Below are 16,792 nucleotides of genomic sequence, written 5' to 3' on the forward strand. Positions count from 1 at the left end.
ATAAATGAGTTATTTGGTGCATTCAAAGTAATGTGATTGGAAATGAGCCATTATCAAGAATTTGTAATGTCTCCAAAAAAGTCAGTTTTAGTTATTTCACTTTCTTTAAATAGCTCTGTCATGTGCCACAAGCTAATTTTTAAGCAAAATTGAGACCCATCAGAGTAATACTGATATGTTAAGCCTTAATGCAAGTAATTACTTTTCCAGCATCTCCCATAGCTAACAAACATTCTTTGCTTAATTTGTGCTGCTTCCCTTAGTATGTTGTTGTAGATTCAGATGGGAGTTTCATAGGATGTAGATGTCTAACATATAAAGGAACAGTTAATGATGCTGTTTGGGAAAAAGCAGCAGCCCTGCTGTTCATAGTTTTTGGTTCGGAACTTCCTCTAATCATTTTTCCCAGCTTCCCAATTGACTTATAAATGATTACCACCCAAAGATCTTGCGATCTACTAGGTATGGTTCATGGTGTGGCTGAAGTAACTATGACTCCTAGTATGAACTTTCCTGCAAAAGAGGGGTTATAAAATATGTTGAATGCATAGCAATTGTTTTAACATGTCATATGCAGTTACATAAAATCTTCCAACATAAAGGTCTTTTTATGGATAGTAACGTACTTATCCATTAGAAGCACTCAGGCAGTATCCTCTCTGTAGTTTTTTAAAAGTCAGATTACTTAGGGGCACCTGGATGGCTCAGACGAAGTTGAGCATCTGACTTACACTCAGGTCATGATCTCACAATTTGAGAGTACGAGCCCTACATCAGGCTCGTTGCTGTCAGCCTGTCAGTGCAGAGCCTGCTTCATATCCTCTGTCCCCCTTCCCCCCCGCCCCTCTTCTGCCCATTCCCTTTCTCTCAAAAAATAAATAAAACATTAAAATAAATAAATAAAAGTCAAATTACTTAGGAATTGTGATGCTAATTTTAATAGTAATCTGGGTAGACATCACAGAAAGTGCCCCAAAGGAAATGTATTGAGAGAGAGGCCGTGGGCGTAGACTAGTAATTTCACATTTATTTAGCTGAGCTATTATAAAAATCCTAGGGGTAAAGAGGTTTTCTGAGTTTATATCATCCTTCCGTCCTTAAAGGAACACTTGCCTATCTTTATTCAAAACTGGGTAGGATGAATATTGGTCCTGTTTTCCTTGATTAATCCAGTTAAGCAGAGGAGTTTGAGGTTAACAGTCTCTGAAGGAGGTAAGAGCGATGTGTACTAAATTCTAAAGCAGAGATGGGTATGACTTCTTATTTAATACATTTAAGAGAAATACATGATAGTCAGTAAAAAAGTTTAAACTTAAATTCGTCAGAAAAAAAAATCTGTAGCTTACTAGTTTATCGATGCCAAATTTTGATGCTTCATTTGAGTTGTGATATTTTTGGACCCTGAGCCCTGAACACATTGTACCTTAAAATTCCTCTTTCAACCTGGAAGTTCCTCTTCCAGTCAGGATTGTTTGTCTTTTAACAGGCTTCGTTTTTCGTTAAATATGTCCTCCTTAGCTCATAATACAGGATCCTGGGTTTTGTTTGTGTTTAGTAAATAAATAAATCATTCATTATATATGGCACATCTTCTGAAGGATGCGATACATTTCACAATTGTATTGTTTTCCACACACATACAAAGGACATGAAGTATTTAAGGGTAATTATACCATTATAGATACCACTTTTTAAAAAGTTCTTTTTCTTTTTTGTTACTGATGATCACTTACCTGTTTGTTTGTTTTTTAATGTTTATTAATTTTTGAGAGAGAAGAGTAGGGGAGGGGCAGAGAGAGAAAGGGGCAGAGGAGCTGAAGTGGACTCTGTGCTGACACCACAGAGCCCGATGTGGGGCTTGAACCCATGAGCTGTGAGATAATGACCTGAGTAGAAGTTGGACACCCAACCGACTGATTGAGCCACCCAGGTGCCCCACCTTACCTAGTTTTTAAGGTCCTTTTATATCCCGTATGTCTCTGATCTTCATAATAACTTTGTAGGTAGGACCAGCATTTAATATATGAGAAAGCCTAAGTTCAACAATGTTAAGAGACTGGCTCACAGTAACTTTGCTTACAATTAGCAGAGTTGAACTCAGAAGTCCACAGTTCTTTTGTCTTCTAATCTGCCTCTCTTTTCTGCTGTACCATAGTCCTTCCAGGTAGTGTAAACATGAGTATATTAGAGAATAATTTATCAAGTGTGTTAAGCATTTATAAGTATAATAAATCCGTTGAGGACTCAATATACTTGGATAAATATTTGTGAACAGTATCTGTCTTAGTTATAGCCAGTGAGCCAAATAATAATTTTTAAGGTTGCCTTGGGAGCTTGCACATAGGTGATAAACCAACTCTTTATCTGGGACTAACAGCTCATGTTACCTTTGCAAAACGTTTTTTCCTCTCAAATGTTGTTATCTATTTAGTAATGTTTCTCACATCTTTATATTTTATGCAGCTCGCTTGAAATCTGTACATACTTAGACCTGGTAAAGGCACCTGGCATAAGTCATATTTACTTTGTAGATTCAGATTTCATGGCATATTCATTGATGTTTCCAGTACTTTCTGGAAATGGAAATTTCCTACTTCGTTCAAACATAATTAAAATTAGATCCCAAATTATGCTTACTATGGCTCTTACCTGATTTTGACATAATTACCTGTCATTACACCCATTAGTCTTTGTTCTTAACAAATTCTTACATGCACATGCATGGATTAATTTGAGTGTCTCGTGATAGAATTGTTTATATGAACTTATTCAAGTACTGAAAAAGATTTAACTCCTGTAAGTGAACACTAGAATATAACCTGAATTATAAAAATCAGATAATCGGTGTACTGCATTCTCTTATCAGAATTGTTTTGCCTGGGCTACTGTATCAATGTTTCAGTTACAAATAAGTATTTTTATGGTAGTACTGTCCAGTTTAGCCACCATTCCCTGTTAGTGCTTTTCCGGCTTGGTCCTCTTCAGTTCTTTTTTACTTATACCATGTGTGGTACCTCTGCATTTATCTGACCTCAGGTTTTTAAACGTTTGCTAAGTATTCTGAAATTGTGTCTTTTATGCTGAGTGCTTAGCTAGATGTATTTGACAAAATCGGTTTGTATTGCCCAGAAATTCTATCTTTGGATCCTGATACATCCTTGATACTACTAGTCCTAATTAGGGCAGATGGTGAAGTATAATTATTGTTGAAAGGCTTTCAGGCTTATGAGCTTAGGCCTAACTAAGACCATGTATCTCTTAGAACCTGTTTTTTGTTTTTGTTTTTGTTTTCAGTATATATAAAGCATGAAATTTAAGTTTCTGCTTCCTTCTCTGAAGCTTTATATACATTCACAAGGGCAGTATTGAGGCACTAGAAGAGATATGATTCTGATCTCTACGTCTTGTGTGAAGTTTTTTGTCTTCCCTCTTGAAGTCTAATTACAGTATTTAGTCAGCATTTAGAAAATGGTATATCAAAGAAAGTAAAGGCTGTCAGTATGCAACAGATCTGGGAGTAGCAGAACTTAGTATCAACCCAAGTGTTTAATCTTAAAAACTTATTTCCTTGCATTTAAGATCACAAGTATTATGGATATTTTAATACACCGCGTGTAACTTTTCCTCCATTATCTCTTGCAGTAACCGTTTGTAACTTGACGACCATTACAACATACCAGCAAATGGTTTTTAACAGAATGAGTACAGTGGGTGGGACTCTAGCAGGAACTTAGAGAGATCCATTAAAATCTGTAGTAAGGCTGAGTGTCTACACTACAGAGAATTTTTGTGATAAAAGTGCATTTTCGTTTCATGCTGTGCAAGTTTAGAAACCTAGTTTTTGAAGTAGATTTGTAACTGTGATGATTACTGCCTATGAATTTTTATGATTATTCAAGTCAGCAGTCCAAAGTCCCACAATAAGTAAAAAATAAAGCTTCAGTTTAAGGGTAGTCTTTTTTGTTAGAAACAATAGCAGTATCAGACATAATTTTTCATCACTTTATTTTCAGAGTTAAAAACGGTAGTAGTGGAGAACAGTACATTGATGGTATTCTAAGGTTGTCCTCTCACATCCCCCCGCCCCCCCCAAAAGATCACATCTAAAGCGAGTGCTTAATACCCATCTTTACATCTAGGAAGTGCTTGGTGTGATCATCAGGCTTGACTTGAACACCACAGAAGAGGCAGTAAATTTTAAGTACTCTCTGTAGATACAATAAAGAATATTCTTGTCCTAGTTGTTGAACGTTGGACCACGGAGATCTCAACCTGGCCAGAGAAGAGAGCCCAGGAAGATCATTACAGTCTCTGTGAAAGAAGATGTGCACCTGAAAAAGGCAGAGAATGCCTGGAAGCCCAGCCAAAAACGAGACAGCCAAGCTGAGGATCCTGAAAACATTAAAACCCAGGTGAGATTAGAAGCACATTCTAACATTATTTTGGAATTATAATGCTGTTGTTTTAATTTGCTTTAACTTGTCATTTTGTCCTATTAGTATATGTAGAGATTTTTAAGACTGTAATTTTTTTTGCTTTTAAAAGCATTATCGTAAAAGGTCTAGCATAATGGGTGCCAGATATCTCTTGTGTTTGTTTTTCAAGACACTCTATGTCTAGAGGGGTTATATGTCCTAGACTTCAGTTATTCAGGCTTAGATCAATGTTTGCTTTTCTTAAAAACGTGTTTTTAGGTTCTCAGTGAGTACCCTATGCTAGTCTAGTTAGCATATTGCTTTATGTCTCCTTGTCAGACTTTCTTTTCTAATAAGTTAGAACTGAGAAACCAATCTTGTTTTAGTCTTTTGGAATAAAATTGAATTCTTTGCATCTTTCTATGCATACCTTCCTGCAGAACTCCTTAGGGTAAATTGAATGAATTCCTTTAATCCAAACAAAATTTTTTTTTTTTGTCAAATTATGTCATCTTGATTCATCATTTGCTATACATACAATGCCATTTCCTGTCCTTAAGTTAGCTCTGTTATCTTTTTTGGATGTTTTTGCTTCTAGGCACCAAGACTAGAGTCTCCTCTTGAATTTTGCACCTGTCAGAGCCAGGCATCACAGGTCATATGCTGACTTTTCAGTGTCTCGTTCCTTAAATACCTTTCCTCTCAACATGAATAGTTTAATATAGCAATCAAAGCTTTAGCCCTGAAGACAGATGCAAGTTCTATTAGGCAGGTTTTTAATCTCAACTGTAAAATGAAGATACTAATATTACCTACCTCATTGGATTATTGTAACAATTAAATAAAGTATTATAAAGCAGTTGGCATGCTCCCTAGAGCCCACTTGGGTACTCGGTAGGATGTTCCTGGGTCAGAGTGTGCCTTATAAATCTTGATTTTGATTCAACACCAACGCAGAACCACATACATAGCATTTACTCAGTATACTTGTTAAATGAATAAACTAACCGATGGCAGTTGTTCATATGAAGTCAAGACCAAGATGAACTTATTCATCACAAAGCCATGCTCTCGAACCTTAATTGGCTACTTGTCTTTGTTCATCTTTTTACAGATTGCCCCAAATATTTGTCCGTAAGTACGCCCTTCTCCAAATTCACTGAAATCAAGTACCTAATCTTTCCTGAATTTCTTTTCAGTGTATCTCAGCTTTAAAAAAAAAAAACCTTCTGCGTCTCTCCTTCCAATCCCTGTGAGAAGTGCTTAATGATAACATGCCTAAATAGCTTGCAAAGAATTAGAATTCCTGCTGAATCTTTATCATTGATGATGAAGATGAGGTCTTGTTTTAGTAGTTAAGGCACTAATACAAGTACCTTACTTCATTCGATTCTTGTAGCAGCTACCAAGGAGGCAATAGACTGTCCTTCTTTTACGTATGAGAACACTGAAGCTTTGAGAAGTTAAATTACCCAGAGTTCTCCCTATTGTTGGTTATTTCAGAAACATAATAATAATATTGCATTGATGTATCATTCATTCATTGGCTAAGTTTTCCTTAGTGACTAAAGCAAATCTAGTGAAGAATTAATAGACTTCTTTTTTAGGACGGGTACAGTTCTCTTGTTCTTGAGAATTTTTCTTCTAAGTCCCGGAGCATCTGTGTTCCATTCCCTCTCCTTTTTCTCTGCTGCATAGGTGCTCATCACGTTCACCTGTGCTCCTGCTAATTCTGTGCCTTTCCTTTTTTATGGAAACAGTGGTTTTGTTGTCACCTCCACTTCCAGAAAACTCTTTCACTTGGACTTCATTCCTGCCACTGTATTCTAATACTATGAATAATACCAATGGCCTTATTTTTCCTAGATCGTAATATTTCATCTTTTCCATGAGGGGGTTCTCATGACACGTCTAGACTCCTACCACACGTACTGGTTCCTCAGGTGGTTCCTGAGGTTACTGCTCCTGTCTCTCTTCTCTTGCTACAACATTCCTGCCACTTCTGCCTGACTCCTCTACCTGAGGAACTGATTTTGAGCTCTCCACCCTAGCTTTTAAACTGTCTTTAATGACCTCATTTTCAAATAAATAAATAAATAAATGAATGAATGAATGAATGAATGAATGCCTCCTTTTGTCTTACAACTTGCACACTAGTCCTCTGGTCTTTCCTTGTTTTTCTCTAGTCCCCAAAGAAAACCCTCACACATAACTCCGTCCTTTTCCCTTTCTAAAATGACTTCTTCCCTTTCTTTTCACTTGGGTAGTTTTTTTGTTGTTGTTTTTTTTAATTTCAGTTTCTATTTAAGTACAGTTGACACACAGTCGCTCAGCTAGCTATTTTTGTTCCTCATAACCTGGCTCAATTCTCATTTGCTCCCTAACCATTGCCTCTGACCTCTCGTGTGTGTAAACTACTCCCTCCTGTGGCTCCTACTCCACCTCCTGTTTGCTCCGTCACTTCACTTGCAGTTACCTTGTCTCTGCAGCTAAAGTTCAGTAGTCTGGAAGGCAGTTAACTGTACCTGATTTATACACTGTATGTATACTGTTTATACACTGTAATGACTTAACATTTGTGTGTACTGCAAAATTGATCACCACAGTTAGTCCAGTTAACATCTATCATCATGCAGAGTTACAAATTCTTTTTTCTTGTAATGAAAACCTTTAAGAGCTACCTCTTACCAGCTTTCAAATATGTAGTATGGTATTAACTTCAGTCACCATGCTGTGCATCACATTAATAACTAACCTTCTTTAATCCTATTTTTTAGCTTAAATTATCATCTGAAATATGTGAAGATATTTGAAGGTTGTTTTTTTTTTTTATTTTAATTAACTTATTTAAACTCAAGTTAGTTAACATACAATGTAGTATTGATTTCAGGAGTAGAACCCAGTGATTCATCACTTACATATAAAACCCTTGCTCTTTCCAACAAGTGCCTTCCTTAATGCCTATCACCCAGGTAGCCCATTCCCCCACCTACCTCTCCTCCAAAACCCTCAGTTTGTTCTCTGTATTTAAGAGTCTCTTGTGGTTTGTCTCCCTCTCTGTTTTTGTCTTATTTTTCCTTCCCTTCCCCTGTATTCATATGTTTTGTTTCTTTAAATTTCACATATGAGTGCAATCTTACAATGTCTTTCTCTGACTGACGTCGCTTAGCATAATATACTCTAGTTCCGTCCACATTGTTGCAAATGGCAGGCATTCATTCTTTTTAATCAAATAATATTCCAGGGTGTGTGCGCATATATATATATATATACATACACACTCACATGCACACACACACACACACACACACACACCACATCTTTTATCCTTTCATCAGTTGATGGACATTTTGGCTCTCTCCATACTTTGGCTATTGTCAATACCTCTGCTATAAACGTTGGGGTGCATGTGCCCCTTTGAAATAGCACTCCTGTACCCATTGGTTAAATACCTAGTAGTGCAATTGCTGGGTCAGATCCTAGCTATGGGATCCATAAGTTGTGTGGTAGATAATTGGTTTAACCTTATTAGAAAATGCCAAACTGTTTTCTAAGATGGTTATTGTAACAGTTTGCATTTCTACTGGCAAGGCATGAGAGTTTTAATTTTTCATCAGCACTTGTTATTTTCTGCTTTATAAATTCTAGCCATTCTGATGGATGTGTGGTAGCATCTCCTTGTTTCAATTTGCATTTCCAAATGAATAAAATATTGAATAAGCACATCTTTTTTGTGCTTATTTGCCATTCTTATATCTTCTTTGGTAAAATTTCTGTTCATATCTTTTGCCCTGTTTCAGTGGGTGGTGGTGTTTCTTATCATTGACTTTTGAGTGTTCTTCATATATTCTGGATACAGATCTTTTATAAAATATGTGGTTTGCAAGAATTTTCTCCCAGTCTGTTTTGTTGGTGTATTCTCTTGATAGTGTCTTGTAGAACCGAAGTTTTTAACTTTGATCATGTTGGAATGTATCAACTTTTGTATTCAGAGGTTGTACTTCTGCTGTCGTATCCTAAAAAATCTTTACATAACCCAAGAATACAAAATTTTTCTCCTTTGTTATTTTTTAAAAGTTTACGGTTTTATGTTTTACATTTTGGTCTGTGATCCAGTTTTAGTTAATTTTTGTGTTTCATGCAAGGTATGGATCTAGGTTCTTTTTTTTTTCTTCTTCTTTTCCTTATGGGTATCTAGTTGTTCAGCACCATTGTTGAAAGGATTATCCTTTGTCCATTCAATTTTCTTTGCGCCTTTGTTGAAAATCAGTTATATGTGAATCCAGTTCTGGACTTAGATTCTATTCTACCAATCTGTGTGTCTGTCCTCTGACCGATACCACACTCTGTGTAGTAAATTTTGAAATCAGGTTGTAGGAGTCCCCCAACTTTGTTATTGTTCAAAGTCATTTAGGCTGTTCTTTTTTTTTTTTCTTTGACTTTTCAGAGTCAAATCGGCTTCTTGATTTCTACCAAAAAATACCCCAAAGCCCTAGTAGGGTTTTTATTGTGATTATGTTAAATCTGTAGATCAGTTTAGAGAAAATGGACAACTTAACCATAGTAGATCTTCTAATACATGAACATGACCCAGATCTCATTTTATTTAGGTCCTCCTTGATTTCTTTCATCAGTGATTTATGGTTTTCATTATACAGCTTCTATGGATATTTTGTTAGATTCTTAACCACGTATTTTATGGTTTTTGGTGCTATGGTAAATAGTAGTCTTAAAATATGTAATTTCTAGTTGTTTGTTGCTAATATATACAAGTAAAATTGATATTTGTATGTTAACATGTATTCTGCAGTGTTGCTACACTTATTTGTTAGTTCTAGTATCAATTTTTGTAGATTCCTTATGATTTTCTACAAAGATAATCATCTCCTTTATGAAGAGAGTCTTATTTCTTCATTTACGATCTATATGGGTTGTAGTTCTTTTTCTTTGCTTTAGGGTACTGACAAGGACCTCCAGTATGACTTTGAATAGGATGGTGAAAATGGACATTCTTGCCTGATTCCCATTCTTACAAGGAAAGCAGTCATTATTTCACCACGAAGTAGAGTTATAGGTGCTTTTTTCTAGTGGTGGAAGTTCTCTTATATTTCTACTCTTATGAGAGTTTAAAAAACTCCTGCCTAGTATTCTCTGCCATAATTTAGATAGATTTCTATTTTAGCACATTAATGTGCTATAAAGAGTTACTGGAGGAAGTCATTATGGCTAAAGTCTTACGTACTTATCCTTAAGTATGAATAAATTTCTTAAAGTGTAATTGTTGATTCAAAAAAATACATCACAGTTTTAGAGCTCTTAATACACATTGCCAAATTGCCCTGAGTGTACTCCCACCAGTGAATATGACTAATCCCTAGAATTCTCATCTGTTGTAAAAAGAAGTGGTATACTTGTTTGCTCTTTGTTAAAATGGATGGATTTAGAGGCGCCTGGGTGGCTTAGTTGGTTAAATGTCCAACTTTGGCTCAGGTCATGATCTCATGGTTCATGAGTTCAAGTTCTGCATTGGGGTCTGTGCTGGCAGCTCTGGGCCTGGAGCCTGCTTCAGATTCTCTGTCTCCCTCTCTCTCTGCCCCTCCCCCACTCATTCTCTATCTCTGTCTCTCCCTCTCAAAAATAAATAAACATTAAAATTAATAATTAAAATAAAATAGATGGGATTTAATTATTTCTTTGATTAGTTCACAGTCCTTGTTAATAATTTGGGGAGTTGAACTTATAAACAAAATACTAATCCTTATAGAAAGAATCATCCTGTCATAGTTACGATAACACTCTTTTCTTTTTTGTGGCCCTTCTAGGAACTTTTTAGAAAAGTTCGAAGTATCTTAAATAAATTGACACCACAGATGTTCAACCAACTGATGAAGCAAGTGTCAGGACTTACCGTTGACACAGAGGAGCGGCTGAAGGGAGTCATTGACCTGGTCTTTGAGAAGGCTATCGATGAGCCCAGTTTCTCTGTGGCTTACGCAAACATGTGTCGATGTCTAGTAACGGTAAGAAGAGAGGAAGGAGTAAAACCAGAAATCTCCAAGAGGTATATTCTCCCCTCACTACACATTCTTCCCAGAAGTGTTATTGGGGCAACGTAAAGGGGAGAATATATTTTTAGCACTTTTTAATATAATATTCTCAATGTATGAAAAGCATCTTGCTTTATTGAAATATATCCTCACCTCTGGAGGGGATATGGAGACTAGACTGAAATAGGCTTGATATGGTCCCATCCATTGTGAGCAATATTGAATAAGGTTTAAATTAGTAAAGTGAAATTATTGTCATGAGTAACCTGCTTTTCCAGGTGTGTTTGCTTATAGAAAGAAAGTGAACGCTTGTATTCACAGTTAATTCCAAACTAAAAAATATAGTTGCTCTAATATGAGCCTTGGTGAAAATGATAGGATAGTTGAGGTCATAAAAGGTTCAAAACTGATCATTTCATCTCTTAGCAACTATTAGATTTCTTTCTCTTTACATTGTCCACAGCCATTTAATATCTACAGCCTGTCAAATCTAGGGCAAGACAGAATGGGAGACCAAAGAGCTTCTGGTTAGTGCTCATTGCCCTCTGTTCTGCAGTCAGAAAATTACCATGTACCATCTGTGTTTTCTCTGCCTGTTACTGTTACCAAGGTACTATTTGTGTCACAGACGTGTCTCCTTTCACCATTTGAGTTTTTTCTTAATTCTCACAACTCATTGTCATTGTGCCTTGCTATGAAAATGCACAATTCTATCATTCTACCAGAGGTAGGTAAGTTTGTTATGACTTGGAAAGGTTATCTCTTCTGTCTTTAAGGAATTTAAAATTCATATTGAAAAAGAACCCAGCATTAACAGGAAAAAAAAATCACTTACAGCATATTCTGTGATGTTGCAATATGTCGATGCCTGAATGGGTGGATGGTCTAGACTGAAAAATTAAGTAGGACAAAAATGAAATCACTATGTTGGTGGTAGACTGACAGACTTATAAAACAGGGAGAGTTCAAGTTGGGCCTGAGGCGGGGGAGGGGGCAAGGATAGAGCCAGAAGAGCTCACATCTGAGGCAGCACGTGGCATAGCTGTCACAGACACGGGCTTTGAGTCTCATGGTTCTGACTTTAAATTTTAAATTTAACTTCCTACTCTGCAAGTTGCAAACTTTGTAATAAACTATAGTGAACTGTTACAAACTGTGTAACTTTATAAAATTACATAACCTTAGCCTCAGTTTTTAATCCATAAAATAAGATTAAGTCACACAATCTGAGGCTATTATAATGATAATATTTAATATTAAAGTGTGAGTTTAATAATAAAAAAACATAATGAGATGGTGTATGTAAAGTTCCTAGCCCAGTATTTGACCTGTAGTAATTCTTAAATAATTCAAAAATATATTGGTGGTTGTAAAGGTCCTGAAATGCTATCTGTAGAATGAGGATGATTTATAATAACAGAAACCATCTGTTCAGCAGCTACTGGGTTACATTATGGGTAGATGCTTTATATATATTATTTTTAATGGTTCTTATAACCCTGAAAAAGGTCAATATTAGTAGCCCCACCTTACTGAATCAGAAACTGAGGCTTAAAAAAGGATAAATAACATGCCTAAGGTCACACAACTAGTAAGTGGCAGCACTAGAATCCTAGTCTAGGATCATTCAATCACTTGCCATATTGCCTTTGAACGTGTGCCGTACCATAGTTATCTGAAGGCAAACTAATTCTCCATCTCGCGCCTCTCATTTTCCATGTGGCTGCCTTGACATCTCATGGTCCCTCATTAGAAGTAAGACTAGATCCCAGATCTCCTGGCTCATATTTTAGTGCTCTTTACTAATTTCAGATTTACTCCTATAGGCAGTGAAGGATCGTTAATGATTTTTTAATAGAAGAGTATCCTTGATGAAAACAGCCTTTGAAAAAGCCTGGCAATAATAGAAGTTAGATTAAAATAGGAAGAAATTATAGATAAGCCAACTACTTCTGTGAATTTTGTTATGATTCACTCTTTTAAAAATAATATTGGTTAAACTTTACTGGATTATCTTAAATTAAAAAATAACTTCTTAGAATAAGTTCAGCAATATAGAAGTATTCACAGAAAAAGGTACCACTCTTTTCTTGCAGCCCCACCAGTTACACTTCCCTTCCCAGGGCAGTCAGTGGGAATGGCATGGACGTGTACCTCCACAATCTTATTTATGTTCATAAAACTATATAAAAACATAGACCTATGTATAAAGAAAATACTTTTGGGTTTCTATTAAATTATATATGTATTTTTTGCAGTTTCCTTTTTTTCCACTTAATATGTTTGTGCATATCCCTAGGTCACTAAGATAGATTTTACTCATACTTTTTTACTAGTTGCATAATATTTCAAAATATATGTATACCATAAGTTTTCCAGCCTTTTTCTCTCTCTCTCCCTCCTCTTTTACCCCCTGTTGTTTCTAGTTTTTTGGTTTTGGGGGTTTTCTTGCACCCACAAGCAGTGCTGCAATAAACACCAAAGTATATTTATCATTACATGCTGAAGCTTTTACTTTTTTAGCATAAATTCCCCCAGAGTTATATCATTAACCAAAGGATATATTTTTTAAAACTTTTTTTAAGTTAAGTTAACTTTTTATTTAAGTTTTATTTGTGAGAGAGTAAAACCAGCAGGGAGGGGGCAGAGAGAGAGGGGGACAGAGGATCCAAAGTGGCCTCTGCACTGACAGCAGAGCGCCGGATGTGGGGCTTGAACTCGCAAACCATGAGACCATGACCTGAGCTGAACTCAAGAGTTGAATGTTTAAGTGACTGAACCATCCAAGCGCCCCTAAACATTTTTTATTGAAATGTAACAGACAGGGGCTCCTGGGTGACTCAGTCAGTTAAGCGTCCGATTTCGGCTTAGGTCATGATCACACAATCTGTGAGTTCGAGCCCTGAGTCAGGCTCTGCTGACAGCTCAGAGCCTGGAGTCTGCGCTCTCTCACTCTCTCTCACTGTCTCTCTCTCTCTCTCTCTCTCTCTCTCTCTCTCTCTCTCTCAAAAAAAAATTCGGGGGGGCGCTGACGCCTGGGTGGCTCAATCAGTTGGACGTCCAATTTCTACTCAGGTCATGATCTCAGTTTTGAGTTCGAGCCACATGTTGGGCTCTGTGCTGACAGCTCAGAGCCTAGAGCCTGTTTCTGTTGTGTTTCCCTCTCTCTCTTCCCCTCCTCCACTCACCTTCCCCCCCTCCCCCCCTCTCTCTCTCTCTCTCTCTCTCTCCCTCCCTCCCCCCCCAAAAGAAATAAATTTTTAAAAATTAAAAAATAACAAAAAAAAACTTGGAAAAAAGAAATATAACATACATGGTATTTGGGAAAAGAAAAATTCCTTATTTGTTACTTTTGTAAAATTTAATGATATGATTTCTTCATGGCTGATTTTAAGCCAGGGACAGTTTGACAGTTAACTCACAAAATTTCTACCAAATAGCTGACTCTTACAAACCACCACAAGCTAGCTTTAGCACACCATTACAACACGCCTATAGAAAGAGCATACAAATTATTAGTGTACAGCTCAGTGTTATTTCAACAAAGTGAGCATACGTACCTACCACCCTGGTCAATAAATAAAACTGTATCCTTCCCTCTTTCTTAAAGGTAAACCACTGTCCTGACTTCAATATCATAGCTGATATACTTTTGAGATACTGAGGGCCTGAAATAAAAAGGGGCAATGAGAATGGACTCATTGGTTCCTACTACATAGAAAATTTAAATATCAGATGAATAATGAAAGTCTAAATAATAAATTAGACTAATATTTTAGGAGGAAATTGAGGAGACTATCTTCATCAAGTTTTGAGTGGGGAAAAATTCCTTTAGCAAGATTAGGATTCAAAGTGAGTAATAGGAAAATAGTATCAGATTTGACTGTTAAAATTTGCAGTCATTGGTGTGCAGCAAATGATACCATACGTAAAATAGAAAGATAAAGCCACAGCATGGGAGATCTATTTGGAATACACGTAACTGATAAAATGTTATTATATAGAATTAAGGAGAAAAAACATAAGAAATAAAATAGCCCTGTTAAAAAAAAAAATGGGCATTTTATAGAAATGAAAATCCATTGGCTGATGAACTTAACAAAAGATATTCAGTGTTATTCATGATTTGGGAAATGACAAGTAAGCCACAATTCTGTACAAGTCACACTTGTTACAATTTTAAAAAATGAAATAATTTAAAAGTGTTGAGAGTTAAATACAGTCACTTTCACTTTGGTGAGTATTTACACAGTAATGTTGAAGATGTGCATATTCTATTCCTCAAGAATTTACTTCTTGGTATATACCCCAGAGAAATTACCAAATGTACACAAGCCATCTTTTTGAATAATTTTTTTTTATTGATTTTAACAATGAATAATAGGAAATAACTGAAATACGCCTAAACAAGACAGTATATTATATAGTACACCACAATTTATTTGGTCAGTGAATTTGAATAGTAATATATATACATAGCAGTTAAAATTAATGAATTAATACTAAATGTATTAGCATGTGTCAACCTCAAAAATAGTATTGAATAACAGTATGACATTCAGTAATTTTTTATAATATGCAAAATGAAACTTGTTCATATGAAATACATATATAATAAAACTATACCAAATGGACATACCAAACATCAAATTCAAGGTAAGAGAGAAAAGGAAGTAAGATTAAGGAAAAGTATTCAGAAGTAAGTATTAGGGCTTCTAGTTTTGATAAGTTAGGTGATCCAGACCAACGTTCCATGGGTGACAACAATTAGAAAAGTTTGTTAACAAAATATTTAAAAATCTTGAAGGCATCAGAGAGTTAAATGACATAAAGAATTACTAAGACTGGGGCGCCTGTGTGGCTCAGTCGGTTGAGTGTCCCAACTCAATTTTAGTTCAGGTCATGATCTCATGGTTTGTAGGATTGAGCCCCACATCAGGCTCTGGGCTTGGGATTCTCTCTCCCTCTTTCCCTTCCCCTTCCCCTGCTCATGTGTGTGTGCACGTGCGCTTTCTCTCTCAAAATAATGGAACATTAAAATAAAAGAATTACTAAGGCTAAAGTCTTAGAAAAGGTAGAAATCCAAAGAAAATGGAAACATTTAGTAAAATGTCCCCTAGAAGAGGCAACTAAACATCTTGAAAAACTTGTTTTTCATAGACTTGTTGGGCTAGGAGGACAGAATTTGGGACCAGCACTCACCAGAAGAGTGGCTGAAGAGGCTCCAGTAAATCCTGTATTTTAGGTTGGGATTCCAAAGGACTGCATGCTTGAAACAGTTGAATCAGAAATTGACCTGGTCTCACAAGTACTGTATGTAGCTCAACATCAAATGATCTCAGTCCTGGAATTTCGATTATAGTGATTTCAGAGTGTTAGTGCCTGCTAGGTACCTGGAAGAAGCAAGCATGAATCCTTTTTAGAAACTATCTTCTTAGTCTTCAGTTATTTCTATGAACAGTTTTTCAAATAAGGTATCCAACACATAGTTAGAAATAATAAATCTCACAAGGGAAAAAGGCACCATGAATGAGAACCAGCAACAAACAAACGTCCCACAGGGCCTCCAGATACTGGCTTTACCAGGCACAGATGTTACATAACTATACTTATTGTGTTCAAGGTGATAAAGACAGGTTGAAATTTTCAACAGAGAATGAGAAAGTTTCAAAGAACTAAATAGAGATGCCAGAACTGAATATATATTATAATAAAATTCAGAACTTAATGGATTGGTTTAATAGCCCTAGATCAGATACAGCTGAAGAAAAGAATTATGAAGTAGAAGATGAGTCTGTAGAATCCAGAATGAAGCACAGAAATACAAAAAAAGAGAAAAATACAGAAGGGAAGGTAAACAATGGAGAAAATTCAAGAAGCTCAAACTTTGCATTACTTCGAGTCCCAAGGGGAGAGAGGATAGAGTGGGAAAAAAGCAATAGTTGAAGAAAATGGCTGAGAAATTTTTTACAAGTGCTGAGATATTAAAGCCACAGATTGAAGTGATTTACTCTAAACCTCAAGCATGAATTTAAAAATAAATAAAAGGTAAGAAGGAAGGAAAACATTTAGACTGGTTATTGTAAAGCTACTTACAACAAAAGATAAAAATTAACCAGGGTGGGGGGTAGATATTAAAAAGAATAATTTGTAGGTTTCTTCGGACACAAATGTCACTGTGTACAAAAGAAAAGACTGGTAAATTGGACTACATTAAAATTAACATGTTTCCTTCAAAAGATATCATTAAGGGAATAAAAATATAGATCACTTATTAGGAAAAGATAATTACAAAAATCCAGTAAAGGGTCTATATTAGATTTTTCCCCA

At 35.9% G+C, this 16,792-nt stretch overlaps 1 protein-coding gene across 18 annotated transcripts in view; it reads left to right on the plus strand.

Moving 5' to 3' along the window:
* Nucleotides 1-16,792, plus strand: part of EIF4G3 (eukaryotic translation initiation factor 4 gamma 3) — a 316,517-nt gene that overhangs the window by 241,686 nt on the left and 58,039 nt on the right. For all 18 annotated transcript variants that reach the window (XM_049617900.1, XM_049617884.1, XM_049617888.1 and 15 more), the window contains 2 exons: nucleotides 4,242-4,412; nucleotides 10,238-10,435. In XM_049617900.1, coding sequence (XP_049473857.1) covers nucleotides 4,242-4,412; nucleotides 10,238-10,435 — 369 coding nt within the window. The remainder of the gene's footprint in view (nucleotides 1-4,241; nucleotides 4,413-10,237; nucleotides 10,436-16,792) is intronic.

Source organism: Panthera uncia (genome assembly GCF_023721935.1).
Source record: "Panthera uncia isolate 11264 chromosome C1 unlocalized genomic scaffold, Puncia_PCG_1.0 HiC_scaffold_4, whole genome shotgun sequence".
Classification (NCBI taxonomy): Eukaryota; Metazoa; Chordata; class Mammalia; order Carnivora; family Felidae; genus Panthera; species Panthera uncia.